The sequence below is a fragment of the Lygodium microphyllum genome, chromosome 15 (assembly GCF_053477565.2).
Source record: "Lygodium microphyllum isolate KBCC chromosome 15, Lygodium_microphyllum_v1.1.10, whole genome shotgun sequence".
Lineage (NCBI taxonomy): Eukaryota > Viridiplantae > Streptophyta > Polypodiopsida > Schizaeales > Lygodiaceae > Lygodium > Lygodium microphyllum.
Window position 1 is genome coordinate 68,377,297 of NC_141149.1, and position 19,633 is coordinate 68,396,929.

Sequence of the window (19,633 nt, forward strand, 5' to 3'; positions counted from 1 at the left end):
ACGTGGCAAAGATGTTGAATGCCATCATTGTGAAAAGAAGGGTCACTTTAAACGTGACTACTACAAATGGAAGAAAGAGAAAGGAAAAGGCAAGAAGACAGATGATAGCAAGGAAGAGAAGGACAATCAGCCTAAGAAGAGCAGTGTAAAAATTGAAGAGGTGAATGTAGTCACTCATGATAGTGACTGTGAGTGACGTACTCTTTGTCTCTTCACACTTTGGTGCACATGATTTACTTGCAGATACAGATGATGACATGCATACCTGGATTCTTGATTCAGGTGCTTCCTTTCATGTCACCCTTCATCATGAGTGATTTTTCACCTATACAGGGAGTCGATATAGTGTTGTCCATCTTGGGGACAACTATGCATGTGAGATTGCATGTATTAGCAATGTGCAGTTACAGTTTCAGCATGGCTCTATCTTTACACTTGAGCATGTACGGCATGTACCTCAAAGCTTGATTAGCACAGGGCAGCTAGATGATGATGGTTTTCATACTACCTTTGGTAATGGAAAAAGAAAGATTTGTAAGGGATCTAAGATTATAGCCAGAGGTTGTAAGAGTGATACTTTGTATCCACGTCATGTATCTAGTATGCGTGACCATGTTGCCGTGACCGAGCATCCAAGCATTTCTTTGTGGCATGGTCAATTGGGACACATGAGTCAAACAAGAATGAAAGTGCTTTCTCGTTTGGGTTACTTGCCTTGTCTTCGTTATGTTGATTTTGAGCATTGTGATAATTGCATTTATGGCACACATGCACATATGTCTCACAAAAAGTCTCTTTCTTAGAAATCTTCTCCTCTAGAGTTAGTACATTTAGATGTATGTCAAATGCCAGGATTATCTTTAGGGTGAACGAAATATTTTGTCACCTTTGTCGATAATGCTACACAGAAGGTATGGGTTTACCCTGTTCGTAGCAAGGATGAAGTGCTTCACAAATTTAAAAAATTCTTGGCATTGGCTGAAAATCAAATAGATAAGACACTTAAGTGTCTTCGCTCTGACAATGGCGGGAAATATGTGTCCAAGGCCTTTCAAGCATTTTGTGACAACAAAGTAATAAAGAGGGAGCTCATTGTCCCTCATAATCCACTCCAAAATGGAGTTGTAGAGCATATGAATCGGACCATACAAGATAAGGTCCGTACGACGCTGTCTCATGCTGCATTACCCCATGGTTTTTTGGCAGAGGCTATTATGACAACCATTCACTTGATTAATCGGTCACTAAACAAATCTTTGGGGAGGGGAGTTTCCCAAGAAGCGTAGTCCGACAAGCCACCTTCATATTCTCATCTGAAAGTGTTTGGTTGCGAGGCTTTTGTGCACATTCGTAAAGAAAAACGCAGCAAACTTGAGCCAAAGTCTTGTAAATGCATTTTCCTAGGATATGGTGACGAGGGTAAAATGGGGTATAAATTATGGGATCCCGAGAAAAGGAGAGTAGTACGCAGCAATGACGTTATCTTCCAGGAAGATCGCATGCACAAACAGCCCGAAAAGACTGAGGAGATCCGTAGGGTTGTATTCCGGTAAGAAATACCTTTTGGACAGCAAAATGTGTCCGCTGTACAGCAGCAAATACCAGTTGTAAATGAACCTGTCGTTGCAAGAAATGATCAACCAGCTATTACCCATGAAAATGAGCCATTACATGTGCAGGAACAGCCAGGACAACAAGCTGTTAATGCTGATTTGCAGGTTGAAATGCCAGGACAGCATGCTAAAAATGGAAATTTGCAAGAACAGCCAGCAAACAATGACCATTGGGTTAGGAGATCGTCTAGGGCTACTAAACAACCTGACAAATTTGTTCCTGGTGCAATTAATGTAGCTGATTATGTCATGTTGACAACCTGTGGTGAACCACCTTGCTTCAAGGAAGCAATGGATAGACAGGACAACAAGAAATTGTATAAAGTCATGTTGTCAAAAATGGAATCTCTTGAAAAAAATGGCACTTAGAACTTGGTGCAGTTACCTAAAGGGCAGAAAACCCTTCCATGCAAATGGGTTTACAAGATGAATGTCACTTTTGGTTCCTCACCCAAGTACAAAGTAAGATTGGTTGTAAAGGGATACAAGTAGGAGCATGGAATTGACTTTGATGAGATTTTCTCTCTTGTAGTCAAGATGACTACATTGAGAAAAATTTTAGGCTTGGTTGCAGTTGAAGATATGGAACTCATACAGATGGATATAAAGACTGCGTTTTTACATGGTGATCTGTATGAAGATATATATATGCATCAGCCTGAAGGGTTTGTTGAACAAGGGAAAGAAAAAATGATATATAAACTCAAAAGGAGTTTGTATGGACTGAAACAAGCACCAAGAGAATGGTATCATAAGTTTGATACATTCATGCAATCCCAAGGCTTTCATAGAAGTCAAGTGGATCACTGCTTGTACACCAAGAAAGCAACAGATGGCAGTCTGATTATCTTGGTTTTGTATGTTGATAACATGCTGATTATTGGCAGAGATACTTATGCCTTGGATTCATTGAAGCAAAGTCTTCATGGCAGCTTTGACATGAAGGATCTGGGTGATGCAAATCACATTCTTGGCATGCGAATACTCAAAGATAGATCTAAAGGCTTACTCTATCTATCTTATCAGGAGTATATCTCCAAAGTTTTGTAACGTTTCAATGGGAAAACAATTGGGGTTCCATTGCCTCCATATGTGAAACTCAGTGCAGAGGACAGCCCTACATCTGATAATGAGAAGGCTGAAATGGCCAAGATACCATATGCTTCAGCTGTTGGTAATTTGATGTATGCTATGGGTTGCTACATGTCCTGACATTGCCTTTGCAGTGAGAATGGTTAGCAGATACATGGTAACCCCTGGCAAGAAGCATTGGGATACAGTGAAAGGTATTATGAGATACCTCAAAGGCACAAAGGAGTTGTGCATCTGCTTTGGAAAGCAGAAGGCATATGTTGTTGCCTTTACAGATGCAGACTATGCTGGTCATGCAAACTACAGGAAGTCCACTTCTGGGTATGTGTTTACTTTCACAAGAGGAGCCGTCTCTTGGATCTCCAGGCTACAAAAGTGTGTTGCATTTTCTACTACATAGGCAAAGTATATGGCTGCCACTAAGACATGCAAGGAGGCTTTATGGCTTTTATGTCTCGTGGGAGAGCTTGGCATCTTAGAGTTACCTATTCTCCATTGTGATAGTCAGAGTGCTATCATGCTAGCACGGAATCCTGTCTTTCATGCAAAGACAAAGCACATACAGATGAAGTACCACTTCATTTGAGATGTAATTGACAACAAGAGCATTGAGCTTGTCAAAGTGCATACAGATGATAACCCTGCAGACCTTCTCACGAAGGGTCTTTCAGCAGAGCAGTTTGCTCATTGCCGACAGATTATGGAAGTTGGATAGATATATTTATTTCAGCTTTGTACATACCTAGACTTAGCTGATTCTTTTCTCCTCTTAAAGCACATTGACTTTAGGTGGGACGTTGTTGGGAATAAAGGGCCATCGTGCCTTTTATATGTGCATGGGTGTAAACACACCCTTAGCACATTGTACTTTCGTATATATATCTATCTAAAAACCTAAAGCGGTACACTCGTCATTGTATTGAAAAACGTGTTCACTTTCCACTCTGCTCTTTCGCACTCTCTGTCTCTCACTGTGCATATGACTGTCTGTCTCGATCTTCGTGCCTAATCGATTTCTACAGTACTAGAAGGCAAGCTCATATGCATGATACTGCACATACCATGGAGTTTGTTATGGCAGCAAGCACCCTTGATGATGAGGAGCCTGAATGTTTTGAAGATGCACAACAGAGCGTGCATTGGATGGCAGTAATGCAAGTTAAATTGGATTCCATCACTAAGAATTAAACATGGGATTTAGTGTCTTTGCCATTTGGAAACAAAGCCATTGGAACAAAATGGGTCTACAAGCTGAAACAGAATGAAGATGGATCCATTGACAAATACAAGGCAAGGCTTGTAGCTAAAGGCTATGCACAAAAGAAAGGCATTGACTATGAGGAGACATTTGCTCCTACTTCCCGCATGACGACCATCAGGTCTATGGTTGCTTTGGCTACTCATTATGGATGGATTGTGCATCAGTTGGATATTAAAACTGCATTTTTACATGGGGAACTTCATAAGGAAGTATATGTACAGCAGCCCATTGGTTTTGCAGTTGAGAGCTTGGAACACTTGGTTTGCAAGCTAAAAAAGTTTTATATGGGTTGAAGCAAGCTCCTAGAGCTTGGTATGCAAAGATAGATGCTTTCTTGCTTAGCCAAGGTTTCATAAACAGCTCATCTGAGTCTACCCTTTACATATGTAACCCTTGGAGGAGGATAGATGTCATGGGACATGAAGGAAATTCATGGCAGCTTGACTCACCATACAAATTAGCAGGCATATGTTGATGCAAGATGATATGGATTGTCCCTGGATATTGAAAGCAGCTTTAAGGGAAGCTCTCAGAACTGACAGGAGCTTCAGCGGCAGTGCTTGGACGCTTGGGGTTGCCATAGCCTGTCCTTTACCCTGCAGAACAACAAACTCTCATGATGTTACACTCCATAGCTTCTCACTCCCATACCCCCCAGACTGCCCTAAGAGACCTGTATTTGCATTGAGCTCCAGCTGAACTGTTGAGCACCTGTACTTCATTATGCTTTCTTATGATGAATATAATTAGCCACACCTATTTACCCAATAGAAAAAAAAGAGCATGATAAGGACTACATATACCAAGATACTAAGCTTGGAGGAAGTGTGAAAATTTCTGGAGGGGAGATCTGAATAAGGTAACTTTCTAACTCAGATAAATAAATTTCCATTGACATAGCAGAAATTAACACAAACTTGATGTGCTTCAACTTGGAGATAAGTGAAAGAATTTGCATAATATTTGGCAAGCCTACTCTAAAACTTCAAATCATCTTGAGGTTAAGATTTGAAGCAAGGGCTCACCCTCCATTTTTCCCTTCTTTTTTTTCTTGTTTGACTCCACTACCCACAATTCAGAATGTGGTTGAGTACATGAGGGCCAGAAACATCTAAGAGCTAAAAAACTAGCTTTAACTTTTCAACCTTCTAGCATCACCATTATTCTACAGCTGTCAGTTCCCTGTAGGCCTTTCTACAAGAACAGATGTCAATTTCCTACTACCTTCTTTGGGTGAGGGTTGTATATCCAGCAGCATGTGTGGTGGTGTAAAATACATTTGTAATGACATTGTACAAATCATTATACCTAAAAATAGCTGCCAGGAAAACGTGTATGTCAGTAGAAATCTACACCAAAACAGTACACAACCATCAATAAGTTGAAGAATTACTCACCTGTAGGGAAGGCTTGAAATCAAAGAGATAAATTGACAAAAACATAGTCAGAAGCATTGCCATAGAAGTTGCATAAACCTAATTAGAACAGCAATGAAAAAAGTGTGTCAAACACTGGAACAAGTATCCATAAAGCAATAATTCAACTGGCTATACATAAACTGACCTTGACAATATTGTCTGAATACTTCATAATCCAGGAAACAAGGAGACCAGTGCATCCCAAATTGAGAACAACAAACCACGTTATCATGTCATAGCCATCAAATAATGTCCACACCTTCTGCCAGCCACCTTCCAGCCATAGCCGTAAGAAATTAAAGAGAGCACCAAACCTGCAATCCAATTTGTGTTGCAAAAGATTGAATCTTAACTTGTTAGTCCAACAATCCTGTGCATCAAACGCATGGGAAAGCAAGTACCTGTACCACCAAGGCAATTCCTACTAAAAACTTTATCCCAACTGGCAGCAAGGTTTTGTCTACTAATGCAGAAACAAATAAAACACTAAACAAGGTTTCGGCACGGTACCCATGTACAGAATTAAACTCAATCCCAATACCCTTACTGATGCAAAACTAAATAAAGCACCGACAATGCCAATGTATAGAAGTAAGCTTTTTCTCCATATCCCATCTCAATAATCACCACATCCAGAGTTTTATAATTGGCATATTTAATGTCCATATTAGCATGTGTTTTATAGTCATTTATCTCCTTGGCACAAACCATACTGAGCTGTATGTAGGCCTCTGTAAACAAAGCTTTCAACATCAACAATTTGGGTCACTAACTTAGATGTCATTGGCATTTTTTGTTCAGAGAAAATGATTCTGTAATAAATCCCCTCAGGAAAAAATGACCCCAGGCAAAGGACAAAGTTAGCTCTGTAAGGGACTTCCAATAAATATAACAAATATCAATCAAAGAAAGAAGTCTATTACAAGGCCTGAATCAATAACCAAGCCAGAGGTTTGTAATGCTTGAATGTCATGGGCATTCAAATTGTAGGTCTCCAATCAGGGAACCTTTCATGCATCTGTCTTTCCAGAAACAGTTTCATCAATCTCTTTTCCAAGGTGCAGGCATTATCTTTACCCACCAAGCGTGAAAATTCATAAATAATATGTCCATCAACAGACCCAGAAAGCTTGGAAAATACTCCAGAAGGCCATCCCGACACTCTAAAAAGACATTGAAGTCATTACCTCTTGAAAGGTCAGATATTTGAACAGTTACTGCAAAGGAGGACTTTGCATTCAAGTTAGATTCTGCATGTAAACGCATGTAAACAATAGCACACTCTCCCAAAGTTGCATACTAATGCTTCACATTCAACTCAACCATGCAATTATTAGAATGATCTTTCTCTCCCCATCCACCCCTCCCCCCAAAACCCCTTCATGTTCAACTCAACCTTAACACATACAATTCATTGTCCATGACAAAGAAAAAGGCTATAAAAGTACTCACGCATAAAGCTGCACATTTTGCCAATACAGAGATTCATTGGTCTTTTTCATCAGGAACTCTGTGTATACACCAGCTAAGGCTGAGAGAAATGCTGACAAAACTCCAAGCAGATAGCCCTGAAGGGGAGCTGAGAACATTTTCTCACAGCTTTCTTCACCACAAGACTTAATCTGCATCCAAGAGAACAAATCAAACCACAGTTTCATTGGGGGTTCCATTCCTCCTCCATCCAGACATTCTGAATTCTAAAGATAAGCCAATAATCATATTTATAATAAGAAAACAATACCTGGCTCACTGTTGTTCCTAATGTCAGAAGGACAATGGCCATCCACTGCAAATTTGACAGCCTCCTCTTCAAAAACATTCTTCAAAACTAACATAGAAAGTAAGCCTCTCTCTCTCTCTCTCTCTCTCTCTCTCTCTCTCTCTCTCTCTCAATGGGTAATTATATTAATCATAGATGTACAAAAGTCGCAGCAAAGTAGCAAAAGAAACTGCCACATGCCAAGAAACTAAATCCTGCTGAGGGAGAAGGCCAGCCTGGTGAACAAGATCCAGCTGCCAATGGAGAAGACCCTTCAATCTAGTGACATGACTTTGAGCCCCAAATTTGGAAACGAAGATGAAGGCATTCCGGGTGACCCAATTATACCAACTGCCACCAAAATCTAAGAAAATTAAACAATGTTTTCGTATATGGCTGCATAGGAGTGGGATATTTTCCCTTGCCAAAGACCCAATCAAAGGGCTGCAGTAAAGGTCCCACCACACCTCTCCAAATGTCAAACAAGAGGGACAGGGACCATATCTTCCTAGGTTATGGGCACAAAGAAATAAATCCGTGGTGGGAGGATTCCACACTGGTAGTACCAGAAAAACAGTTGCCATTAGAAATACGGTACCTGGAAAGGGTTGAGGCGAGGGGAAGACCTGTTAGAGCTAGACATTCCTTGGACAGGCAGGAGCAGTAGGAGAAGCTGGTTAGCAGGCGACAGTTGCAGGAGTGCCACGTGGCAGCTGACGTGGCACAGTCGGCCAGTTTGCAGCAGTCAAACAGCAGTGCAGCCGACCTGCATTATTTTTCGTGTTTTTTTTCTGGCCTATTTATAGGCCTTGATTTGAACAATCTTCCTCAGTTGGTTTTCATAGATTTCAGGCTGCAGACTATGGAGACTACTCTCAAGGCTGATGGAGACTCAGATCTTCGAGGTGGAGACATATGCAGATATTCTCCCTACACCCGTGTATATTTCTGCATCCTTACACAACACTCTTCACTGCAGATGTTTTGTGTTTCACTGTCTCTTTCTCTCTCTCTCTTCTCTCTGTGTTCACTCTTTGCTTTGGCCATTCGCTTCTACATTGCTTCACTCTGACATGGTATCAGAGAACTGAAGGACTAGGGCGGACCCATCTAAAGAGGAGATTTTAGCGCGACACAAGGCTGCGTTTTCAGCATTCAAGTGTGAGTAGGAGGGCTGCGCATCAGAACAAGGCTAAGGCAAGCGTGGGCATGCGAGAAAGGAGAAGATTTGCTGAAGCTACTACTGTCTTTTTGCTGTTAGAGAAGGAAGAAGGCTGCGTTTTGGGCTTTCAAGTTTTACCTTTTCATCGCCTCCGGTAGTTGGAGCAGGACGAGCAAACCAAAGCCCTAGCAAGCTATATTCTCACAACCAAAGGGGACAGCTCTTTGTGTTTTTTGTAGGCATTGTAGGTGAAGATGTCTTCTGAAGCCGAGACACAGTTTCATACGATCATGGACTGGAAGGTGCCCATCTTACCAACTCTTCCATCAGATCAAAAGCTTGATGGCCAGAATTACCGCATCTGGCGGGTCATGATACTTGCCATTCTAGAGTCCTATGATTTAGCAGAGCTTGTTATGAAGACTATTCATCGTCCTTCTCGAGACGAGTCCAAACTCTCTTCCAGTGATAAGGTAGAGTTGGCAAAGGCTTAGGCACATTGGGATACACTCAATACTCGCATTTGCTTGTTTTTATTTCTTGCATGTACTATGGCTATTATCTCTCATATTGAGCATTTGACGTAGCTTGGGAGATATGGCCATAGTTGTTAGGTACGAAAGGTATGATACGGTACGATACGATAAAATACGGTACTAAATGGTACCTTATGATTTTATAAGGTACGGTAAAATATTAGTACGAAAAAAATTAAGATAATTTTTTGAATAACAAAAATCATAAATCATTAAATGATAGATCATAGAATACATGTTTAAAGTGAAAATAGCCATTTCATTACAGAATAAGATGAATACATGAGAGTGACCATCGCGGTCACATGGGCTGCGCAAAACATGTGATATAACTACAATCTAGTATATCTAATATAAAAACAAGAGAGACCTATGAATCTATGATGAGACATTACTATCATCATGATTCATCATCATCATCAAAACCATCTGAGTGCTCATCAAAAGAGTTTGAAGATGACTCCTCAGCATCTGATGATGAGACACACTCATACTCATCCTCACTAATGAGGTTACCATCATCATCAAATAATGGCTCCCTAGGTAGCAGCAATGTAGGCAAGGAGGGGATGTCATCATGAGGCACAGGATGTAAGCTACTAGAGCCCCGCCTTACATATGTCTACAAGCCACTCGAACCACCCCTCCTCGATGATGGAGGGCATCGAATGACCATGCCCTTGCTACCACCTACTCGAACTCCTCACCCATGAGCATGCTAACTACGAGTGTCACGAGTATTTGTTGCTATAAGCTCTCTAAAGAGCTCTGCAAAAATCATCTCCTCCACCTCCTTATGTATACTCGGAAGAGTGTCGCCCGTCAACTTGAATGTATCAACATTCACCTACACAATGCAATGATGCATGTAAGATTGATCATTGTAAATACTAAAGTCTAAATTGTTAAGTATAAACTTTAAAGTTCAAAGTTTAAAAGTTAAGACAACAAATTTTAAATGTTAAGTGTTTAAACTTTACCTACTTCAGACTGCCCATACTCATCATAGCCCTCATCATGCATAAGTTAGTGCGGCAATAGACTAGCCGCTCTAACTGTCGTGTGCTAAGCTGATTGCGAATCTTTGTGTGAATGAGAGAATAGACGCTCCAGTTTCTCTCCCATGCACTTAAAGAGCAATCCTAGGCAAGGACCCTCATGGTTAAGGGCTGAAGGGTCTCCAGTGCGTATCCAAAGTTTTGCCACCAAAATAAAGGCTTCACAAGTGACTCTCTCCTCCAACAAGTGGGAGAAGCAAAAGCCATATACCCTCTCTAGTCTGCATAGCATCCTAGCTCCTCCAGCACTGCATTGTGGTCATCCACAGGGACCACACAAGTCAAATAGGCAAGCTGGTCCGAACGGAACTCTCTATCATCCATGACTGCCGGTGACATGTAGGCCGGATGTACCAATGCGACAAAACCATGGATGGACTTATGCATCCATGCCCATCTCCTCTCTGCTATCTCTAAAACATGTGCATGCTGTGTCTTATGATCACTGTACAAGCACATGGCTCCACTAATGCCGCTCTAAAGAAGTGAACGAGAAGACCCATGATGGACCCCTCGCAATCACTCATACATAACACCCTATAAAAGGGAGTCACAACAATGACAACGGCACGGACCTTTTGCCAAAACTACTCATCAAGGCACAAACGCTGCATGGCTTTGGCCTCCTCTGTCTTATGCTCATCCCACTCATTCCATAGAGTGGACACCACTGTTTGACACAAGGCAAACCGCACCTCATAAAGGCGCTCCAGCAATAACCACATGTAAGCAAAGTGAGCTAAAGAAAGCTTCTTCAACTCCAATGTGCTATGCTCACGATACATCGCGAGCACCTTTACCTTTACCGTGAAGAATGTGACAATGGATGTAGCTTTTGCGGACCACCCTCTTCACCCACTTGAGCTTCCTAATGTCCTCCATGAGCAAGTCCAAGCAATGACTTGCACATGGAGTCCACACAATCGTAGGGAACTCGGCCTTTAGCAAACGGCCCATGCGCGGACAATTCAATGCATTGTCGGTAACAAATTGCACTACATTTGAGGGGCCCACCTACAACCACAATTTACAAATTACAAGTATACTTATTACTAACAATATTGAAAATTGAAGGTTAGAGAGAGAGAGTCTAGAGAGAGTTGAAACTTGAGCCTTTCAAGTTTCGACTTTCAACTTTTAACTTTCAAGATTCAAGAAAGAAGAGAGATGGGGCCCGAGGGTTGGGGACCTTGCGGCCCGAGGGGAAAGAGAGAATGGAGATAGATCATAGATACTAGAGAGAAATTAATTATTAGAATAGGGAGATAGATAGTTATGCATAAATCAAATTTCAATTATGAATCATGATATTATCATAATGAAAGAAAGTGAAACAAATTTAAAAGGCAAATTGCAATATATACCTCAATGATAGCTTGTTGAATGTGGCAGTAGATGAATGCGCTCGTCGTTTTCCTCCCCCTCTTGCTGGTATCTATGGCCCGCAAAAAGTAAGTGCCAAGGCCTGCAAAAAGTAAGCGCCGAGGGGACATGACATGAGTATGTTGATGATGCCCCATTTCTTATGATCACTGAATCCGTCGGTGAAAATAGAGCAACCATATTTTATCCATATGGCCCAAATAGGATCAAGGGCTCTATCAATCCTCTCCTTCGCTTCATCAATCTTTTTCGTCCTCATATCATTGTATATAACACTGGTCCATCCTTCACACGGACCCACATTGGCAATGGCTTTTACCATCTTCCATTGCTCTTGCTTTAGAACATTGAATGCAAGATTGCACTCCATCACCGTACATGCAATTTTAATGTTTGCAAGTCATTGCCTTTCTCTGAGAAAGGCAACTGATCCACACACATGAATAGGAGCTTGAGAAAGAGAGGATTGTCTCTCCGACACTGCATGAGCCTCCACTCTTTGTCTTTTACCAAAGCCGGATGCGGATGTGAAGCCCCTACCACCAATGGTAGAGGCCTCTCCCGCATCGATTGGAGATATGTCCACATTTGATGCTTCCTCGTTAGTAGGCATAGGAGTTCGTGCCGATAAGCCACTTCCTCCTCCTCTTGTGGATCCCCCTCTCATCTTGGCAAGAATCTCCTCCACGATGTTTTGAGGGATCTTCTTACATGGAGCAACTTGCCCCCGTTTTGCATGTCCGATGGTGGGAGTTGGACTTCTTTGTGTCCCTCTCCACACGGATCACATGCAAATTGAAGGCCTCATGCTTCTCGCGAGTCATGGCGCCGATAACGGATAAAGAGGCCACACAGAGAGAGAGAGAGAGAGAGAGAGAGAGAGAGAGAAATGATTTTCTTCCCGAGATGCTGAAAATGAAAGTCTTGCAGCAATATGCATTGTCAGACCATTTCCCCCTCCAGCTTGAGATGCTTGCACAACCTATTGCACCTTTTGTGCAGTTGCTGGATAGACTCCCTTTACATTTCAACTCGTCTTATTTGAAGCATCCAATCTTTCAGGGCTATATGCAGCAATTGATTAAGAGGTTCTTATTGGACTTCGCCTCTGAGGGCTTGGCTTACTTTGCACAGCTGCTCTCTAATGTGCAGCGGGTTGCTCAGTAGTATGGGATCCATCACGCCTCTCTTTGTCGGCGACGTCGACATGCAGCGGAGGACTTACTGGCTTTGGTCCATTCGCTGCTGGTGGACACCCCAGATGATGAATTTCTGTTGTCACTAGCGATGCGTTTGGCTCATCTTATTCAAGTATTTCAGTTGAAATCTTATCAGCAGGCCAAGCTGCACAACTTGACTGACACATTGCAAGATAGTGCCTGTCAGTCTCATAAGTTCTTTCACGTCTTGCATGCTTCTCCTACTCGAGAAAATATGACTAGACTCCAGGATTCGAAAGGTCGCATGGTCACTGATCCGCAGACCATTGTCAATATGTGCAAAAATTATTTTATGGATCTTCTTGGTTCTTCTTCGTCGCCTTCTAGCCAGGTTACGATTGCACGCTCGGTCTTCTATGATCTGGTCCGCCAGCAGGTTCCACTTGATATGCAAGCTACTTTGGAGGCAGATATTTGCGAGGAGGAGGTTATGGATGTTTTGTTACACCTGCCTAAGGATAACAGTCCTGGTTGGGATGGTCTCATCAATGAATTCTTTGAGAACTCGGCCACCCAGCTAGTGAAGCCATTGGCGGCTAGGTTTCAACAGGTTTGGGAAACAGGGGTCATGCCTTCCTCATGGAAAGAAGGCCTTATCAAACTGCTTCCAAAGGTCCCTTCGCCGTCAATGCTACAACAATGGAGACCAATTTCTTTGATGGGTTCGATGTATAAAATCTTCTCCAAAGTGCTGGCGAATCGGCTTCACAAGCACCTTCCAACTATTGTGCATCCTCTCCAATATGGTTTCATTAAGGGCCGCAACATTCTGCATTATATCTTAAATGTGCAAATGGCTATTGAGGATTCGAGGCACTCCAGTCAGGAAGTGGTATTGATTCAATTGGATTTGGAAAAGACTTTTGACTATTTAGACTAGTCTTTCATTGCACAACTCATGTCTGCTATGGGTTTTGGTACTCGGATGTCCCAATTGATCTACACCATTAGTGCTGCGGCTTCTTCAAGAGTTATGCTCAATGGTGGGGTTACAGAGCCATTTGTCCTTACACGCTCGGTCAGACAGGGTTGCCCTTTGAGTCCTCTCTTCTTTGCCCTGGCGACCCACCCGGTCCTTTCAATGTTATCCTCAATGGCGGCTTCTGCTCAACTGGCCGGATTGTCTCTTCCTTTGGGACAGCACTTCATTAGCCAATCTCTGGCTGATGATAGCTTTATGATTTTGCACGCGGACAGGGACAACATTCGAAAGGCATTAGATGTTTGGACGCTCTTTGGTCATGCTTCTGGTCTTCGCATCAATGCCTTTAAATCAGCCATACTCAGTTGCACGGAGCCTGATTTACAATCATTAGGTTGGCAGGGCCAAGTTGTTTCCCGTGGCTCCATTGTAAGGCATCTTGGATACCCATTGGGGGTGGATGCTCGGCCAAAGGAACTACTGGAATGGAACTTGAGTCTTGAAAGTTGAAAGGGAGGGAGATTCAAGAGGCCCGAGGGTTGGGGTAAAGTTGAAAGGGCAAGAGTGAGAGAGAGGAAATGGGAGATGAAAATGGCAAATGCTTTGATAGGGTGCGGGATAGAGGGGATGGGAGACGAGATTTGAGAATGGCAAATGCTTCGATAGGGTGCGGGGGAGAGGGGATGGGAGGTGAGATTCGAGAATGATAAATCACAAGTCCATTCAAGAATCAAGATCCAAGAGAGGAAGATGAGAATGGTAAGTGCTTGCTAAATTGGTGTGGAAGCATAGAGGAGAGGAGCACCTTTTGTAGATGAGAGAAGGGTCAAAGTTCACATAGTCAAAGAGAGAGGGGTCAACGGTCAAAGAGAGGGCAGCCAGCTGGAAGAAATTCAAAGGGGGGGGGGGGGGGGGGGGGGGGGGGGGTGGGTGGGTGGGGGGGCATGGCTAGAAAAGGTGATGGGATGAGGTATCCAAGGCTTTCCCCCCCCCCCAAAACGTGCAAGAAACGCAAGAAACACAGGATTAAGAACGCGCAAGCTAGGTGGCCCAAATAGGCCCATTTTAATGTACGAAACCGTACCATACAGTACCGTACGGATCATATTGTACGAACGGTGTCGTATGTCACACGGAGGCAACTATGGATATGACTGAAGCTTGATCAGATGTACAATTAGATGACCGACATGAAGCGAGTTTCTTTGGAAGTGCAGATATGGACCATGAGTGTCAACAAGTCATCTTCTATGCAGGAGCATATCAACAAGCTGAGGCAACTTCAGATGCAGGTTCAAAACACACGGAAGGTTATCAATTCTAAAGACATGGCGATAACTCTTCTTTCATAGTTACCGCCCTACTTCAGTGGTTTTTATTCCACCTTGATTGCTTCAAGGTGATCTAAGACACTTCGGTGACAAGAGTTGGTTCCTATGGTCTTTGATCAAGAGGAGCAATTGAAAGGTACCAATGCTTCGAAATCTGAGGCCTTGGTTGGTCGGTCTTCTTAGAAGAAGAGGAAGGACAAAAAGAAGGAGGACAAATCTAAGAAGAACAAAGAAAAGGAGTCTGCGTGTCACATTTGTAGAAAAACAAGTCACTAGAAGAGTGATTACCCCAACAAGGAAAAGAAGGAGAAGAAGGAGAAATTTTCAAAGGATTTTGAGGCGGTGGTTGCTCCCTCATCAGCTGCTTTTCTCCACTTGGAGGTGGTTGAGGATTCGACCCTAACAGCTTTTTATGCCGCGTTGATGGCCCCATACACTCGGGAGTGGATTGTTGACAGTAGTGCCTCACGGCACATGACTCCTTCAGCAAGTGTTGCTTGTTTCCGGCCTTCGCATGACGAAATTCTAATTGGTGACAGTTTATCTATTCCTATATAGGGGCGGGAAAGCATGCATCTTATCCCAGATGGTCGTAGTGATGCCCATACATCCGAGGTACTTTATGTGCTGGTCTTGGGTTACCATCTACTTTTGGTGCACAAGATTTGTGCCCTCGGCCTTTTGGTTGAATTTCATGACAATTCTTTTCTGATTCTTAATCGTGGATCGAGACAAGTTCTATCTTTAGGTTACGAGGAGAATGGAGTCTACAAGTTGCGGTCTTCTTCTGCCTTGACTTCTCTTCTTCTTACCTCCCAAGCTTTGTCATACTCAGTTTGGCCACCTCAATTATGATTATCTTCGAAAAGCATCAAAGAGACAGCTTGTTCAAGGTTTGTCAGATATTGTGGTGAGCCAACAGCCTTGTGTATCCTGCATCCATGAGAAGCAGACTCATGGTGTTGTTCCCACCAAGGCTTCGAGGCGATCTTCAGCACCTTTGGAGCTTGTTTCTACCGATTTTTGTGGACTGATGAGAATGGAGTCCCTTCGAGGGAGCTTTTATTTCATGCTAATTGTGGATAATTACAACAAGATGAAATGGGCTTATTTCTTGAAGCTAAAGTTGGAGACTTTCTCCAACTTTAAGGATTGGTTGCTCTTTGAGGAGAACCGATTGGGCTGGAAGATGAAGACCTTATGATCGGAAAAGGGCAGAGAATTTGTTTCTAATGAGTTTGCTCGTTTTTGTGCAAATCATGGTACTCACCAAGAGTTTACCAATACAAACACCCCTCAAGAGAATGCCATCTTGGAGCGGAAGAATTGTAGTGTAATCGAGATAGCCCGTACCATGATGAAGCATTGTCAGACAACTCAATGTCTCTCAACTAAGGCTGCAACTACTGCAGTTCACATCCTTAATCATTCCCCTACCTCCGTTATTGTTGGCATGACTCCATATGAGGCGTACTTAAGGTCTAAGCTAGATGTTTCTTATTTTAGGGTTTTTGGGTATGATGCCTATGCTCACATCCCGACGACACAACGTGACAAATTTGAAGTAGCTTCCAAAAGACAAGTGTCTGTGGTGTTAGAATATCAAGCTCCGGTTACTCTTCAGTCAATATATCTTTATGTGTGTGACCGTTGGATACATATGTACACGTATGTGACATTTAATAAGTCGGTGTAGTCAATGACTTAACCATAGTTAGTCTTGGTTAGTCATACATATGTGTGTAAGTCTCTTTCAGTTAGTATGATGGAAGAATAATGAAAGAATAACAACAATGAGCTGAGACTCATCTTCCGTTCCACTCTGTCTCTCCCCCTCTCTTCCAACATGGTATCAGAGCTTGAATGCCTGAAGCCTGAAGGCTTGGCAGTGGCCATTTGACATCAAGACATCAGATCTAAAGAAAACGTCATCAAAGGAGATTGTGTCTACAGCCCGTTTTTTTTGCAGAAGCTATATCTTGCTACAGAAATGGTTTTTGGAGAAACGGCCCGCATTCTTAACCATTTCAACATAATCTACAATTTTGCAGAATAAAATTTTTTCAAATTCCTCACAGATTTTGAGATATACAGCACAGACGTCTGCAGACTCGCTATTTACTGCAGTAAACAGCAGGTGATTCCAAGGCACTGGTGGCTTTCATCCTAACAATGTATATGCCCTTATTATCATGCATTTGAGCATGATATTGGAGTGTTAAATGCTCAGTTTTGGAGCTTATTTGCAAGCTGAAAACAGTGAACTGGTTGCTGTCCTGAATTTGAAAACAATATACCTACAAGGTTGAAGTATCTGTGATGCTTATTTGCTAGTGACAAATGCTTGGATCATACCACTTGAGTGGTAGATGCTTTTTGGGATATTGTGAGTGCTGAAAGTCTAAAATTTGGACTGATTTATTACTAGTTATACCAAGGTATTGATTGGTTATTGTTTGCAAGAATGATACCTATCATCTTCACTTGACATACATGCAATATATTCTGACCGGTTGGACATGTATCAACTCCTGTATAGAGTGACAAGTGAATGAGATGTTTTGGGACTGTTTTGAAGTCTGAATACTCTTGTTTTAACAAAGAAAATACTGCTGATTATAGCAGTGGACTGGCTGTATTTGGTACTGCTGCTTGCATACAGTACAAACATTGATACTTGTATGGACATAGTTTGTTGCAGAGATGTTTTGCCACTACCATAGAATGTTTTGAACTGATTTGAGCTTGGTTTATGCTCAGTTAACTATATTTTTTCATTGTCGGAATACAGTTTATAGCAAGCAGGTTGTCAGGAAAACTATCCTGAATAGCAGAAAACTGGTCCTAAACTATAGGAAAAGAAGTCAGATACTTACAGGTTGTATACATCACTGAATACCTAAGCTGCAACTATGGCAAATGCTCAAGGCACTGACAATATCACTCGAATTGTGGAAGAAAAGATGGACAACAAAAATTTTGCTTTATGGAAGTTCCATATGAATAATTTTTTGGTTGGCAGAGGTTATTAGGACTTATGTACAGGTGATGGGACTGAACCTGAAATACATGAAAGGAATCCGACAAATTATCAGAAAAGGGCTCATAAGTTATGGACTGAGAGAGCATGCAAGGTGTTACATTGGTTTTCCTTATATATATCAGATGCTATGGTTATACACATTACTGGATGCAATTTCTCAAAGGATGCATGGGACATACTCATGAAGAATTATGAAAATGTAACACATGCAAAAAAGATTCAGCTAAAGCAACAGTTCAATAACATGTTTAGGAATGACAAAAGCATTTAGGCCTACACTACAAAGATCAAGAACTTAATGGATCAGTTTGCCACCATTGGATCTTCAATGTCTGAGAATGATATGATTGCAGTGTGTAGAAGAGGCAATTCTCACAGCAAACAAAATAACTGAAAAATACAATAATACACCAAATATACCAAAGAAACCATAGCCAAGGTAGCTAGGCATGAAAATGTATTGCCATGAATGGCTGAGAATCAAAGATAAATGCTGCAACAAGATACTCATCTCTTGCTATGATGGACATAGGTACACACCCCTATGATAGGTGGGAGGAAGGATCCCTCAATCTTGTATTCTTCAAAATGGCAAAAAGATGCCTCACATGTTACATCTCCACCCTTTTATACCAAACCCTCACATATCCTAGACTAAGGTATTTTATCCTTTATTACAAGCCATCCCGGCCTAGAAGAGCTTTGTTCTCAAAGCTGAATTGGGAACAAATTATAAGGATGATTACAAGGATAGCTTGAAGCATATGGAATCATGCTGAAGTAGAGCTCTTATGTTGATGAAGAATTAAGAAGTTGATGAAGAAATGACCATGTAAATGGAACATACTGCTGTAAGTTGTCCAAAACAAGCTGTATACAAAATTTGCCATATCTTGAGCTAGAAATGTCCGATTTCCATGTGCTATATATAGAAATGTAGAAGACAACATCTAGTATCCAGCCATGCCTTTAAAAATCAAATTTTGATGAAGATAAGGAAATTAACTTTCCAACATGAAATTATTACACCAAGTTATTTATTGTTCTGTTCATGAACTGTCCTCTTGTAAAAGCCATGGAAATTGCTCCAAGTATGATGCTTGTTGCCAAGAAGATTCTTCAATAGGCAAGCCTTTCCATTTGATAAGGTATTCCACAAGAATTCGATTCCTTAGAACCTTCTCCCTCTTACCAATAATCTTTTCGGGCTCATAGATGATCAAACCATCATCATCCAAGGAAGGGAGTTTTTCAAGAAATTCAATTTGGGACCAACATACTTTTTAAGCTAAGACACATGAAAAACATTATGAATTCTTGTGCTTGAAGGTAAATCAAGCTGACAAGCAAGATCCCCAACTCGTTTGACAATGCGATAAGAACCATAAAATCTATGAGCAAGTTTATTGTGCTCTCCTTTGAGAGAAGCATTTCGTAACTTGAAAACTTTCAAGAATACTCAATCATCTTCCTCAAAATCCACATGTCTTCTTTTCTCATACGCATAGGCTTTCATGGTCTCTTGAGCTTTCCGAATGTTGTCCTTGCATTGCTTCATAAGAGCCTTCATCTTTTCTAACTCCTCACAAGCTTGTGGATTCACATCTTCATGGAATAAGATGGAGGATACTTGCACTTTTTAAACATATAGAGCTTCAAAAGAAGACATTCCAATACTCACATGATAAGTATTGTTATAGCAAAACTCTCCAAGGTGAAGCCAATGGTCCCAAGCATTTTCATAGCAAAAGTGCCGCAAGTATACCTCTAGCCATTTGTTAACTCTTTTTATTTGCCCATCGGTTTGCGGATGGTATGCTATACTAGGAGTTAAT

The 19,633-nt window shown here is 41.8% G+C and overlaps 1 protein-coding gene across 3 annotated transcripts in view; it reads right to left on the minus strand.

Moving 5' to 3' along the window:
* Positions 1 to 3,962: 3,962 nt before the first annotated feature.
* LOC148024648 (Nucleotide-sugar transporter family protein) overlaps positions 3,963 to 19,633 on the minus strand; it is a 65,520-nt gene continuing 49,849 nt past the window's right edge. Inside the window, exons 4-8 of one of the 3 annotated variants that reach the window (XM_087694283.1) lie at positions 7,126 to 7,204; positions 6,837 to 7,006; positions 5,530 to 5,698; positions 5,364 to 5,441; positions 3,963 to 4,562 (exon numbers count right to left, since the gene is read on the minus strand). In XM_087694283.1, coding sequence (XP_087550409.1) covers positions 4,377 to 4,562; positions 5,364 to 5,441; positions 5,530 to 5,698; positions 6,837 to 7,006; positions 7,126 to 7,204 — 682 coding nt within the window. In that variant the 3' untranslated portion in view covers positions 3,963 to 4,376. The other 2 variants (XM_087694284.1, XM_087694285.1) reach the window with 2 other exon arrangements.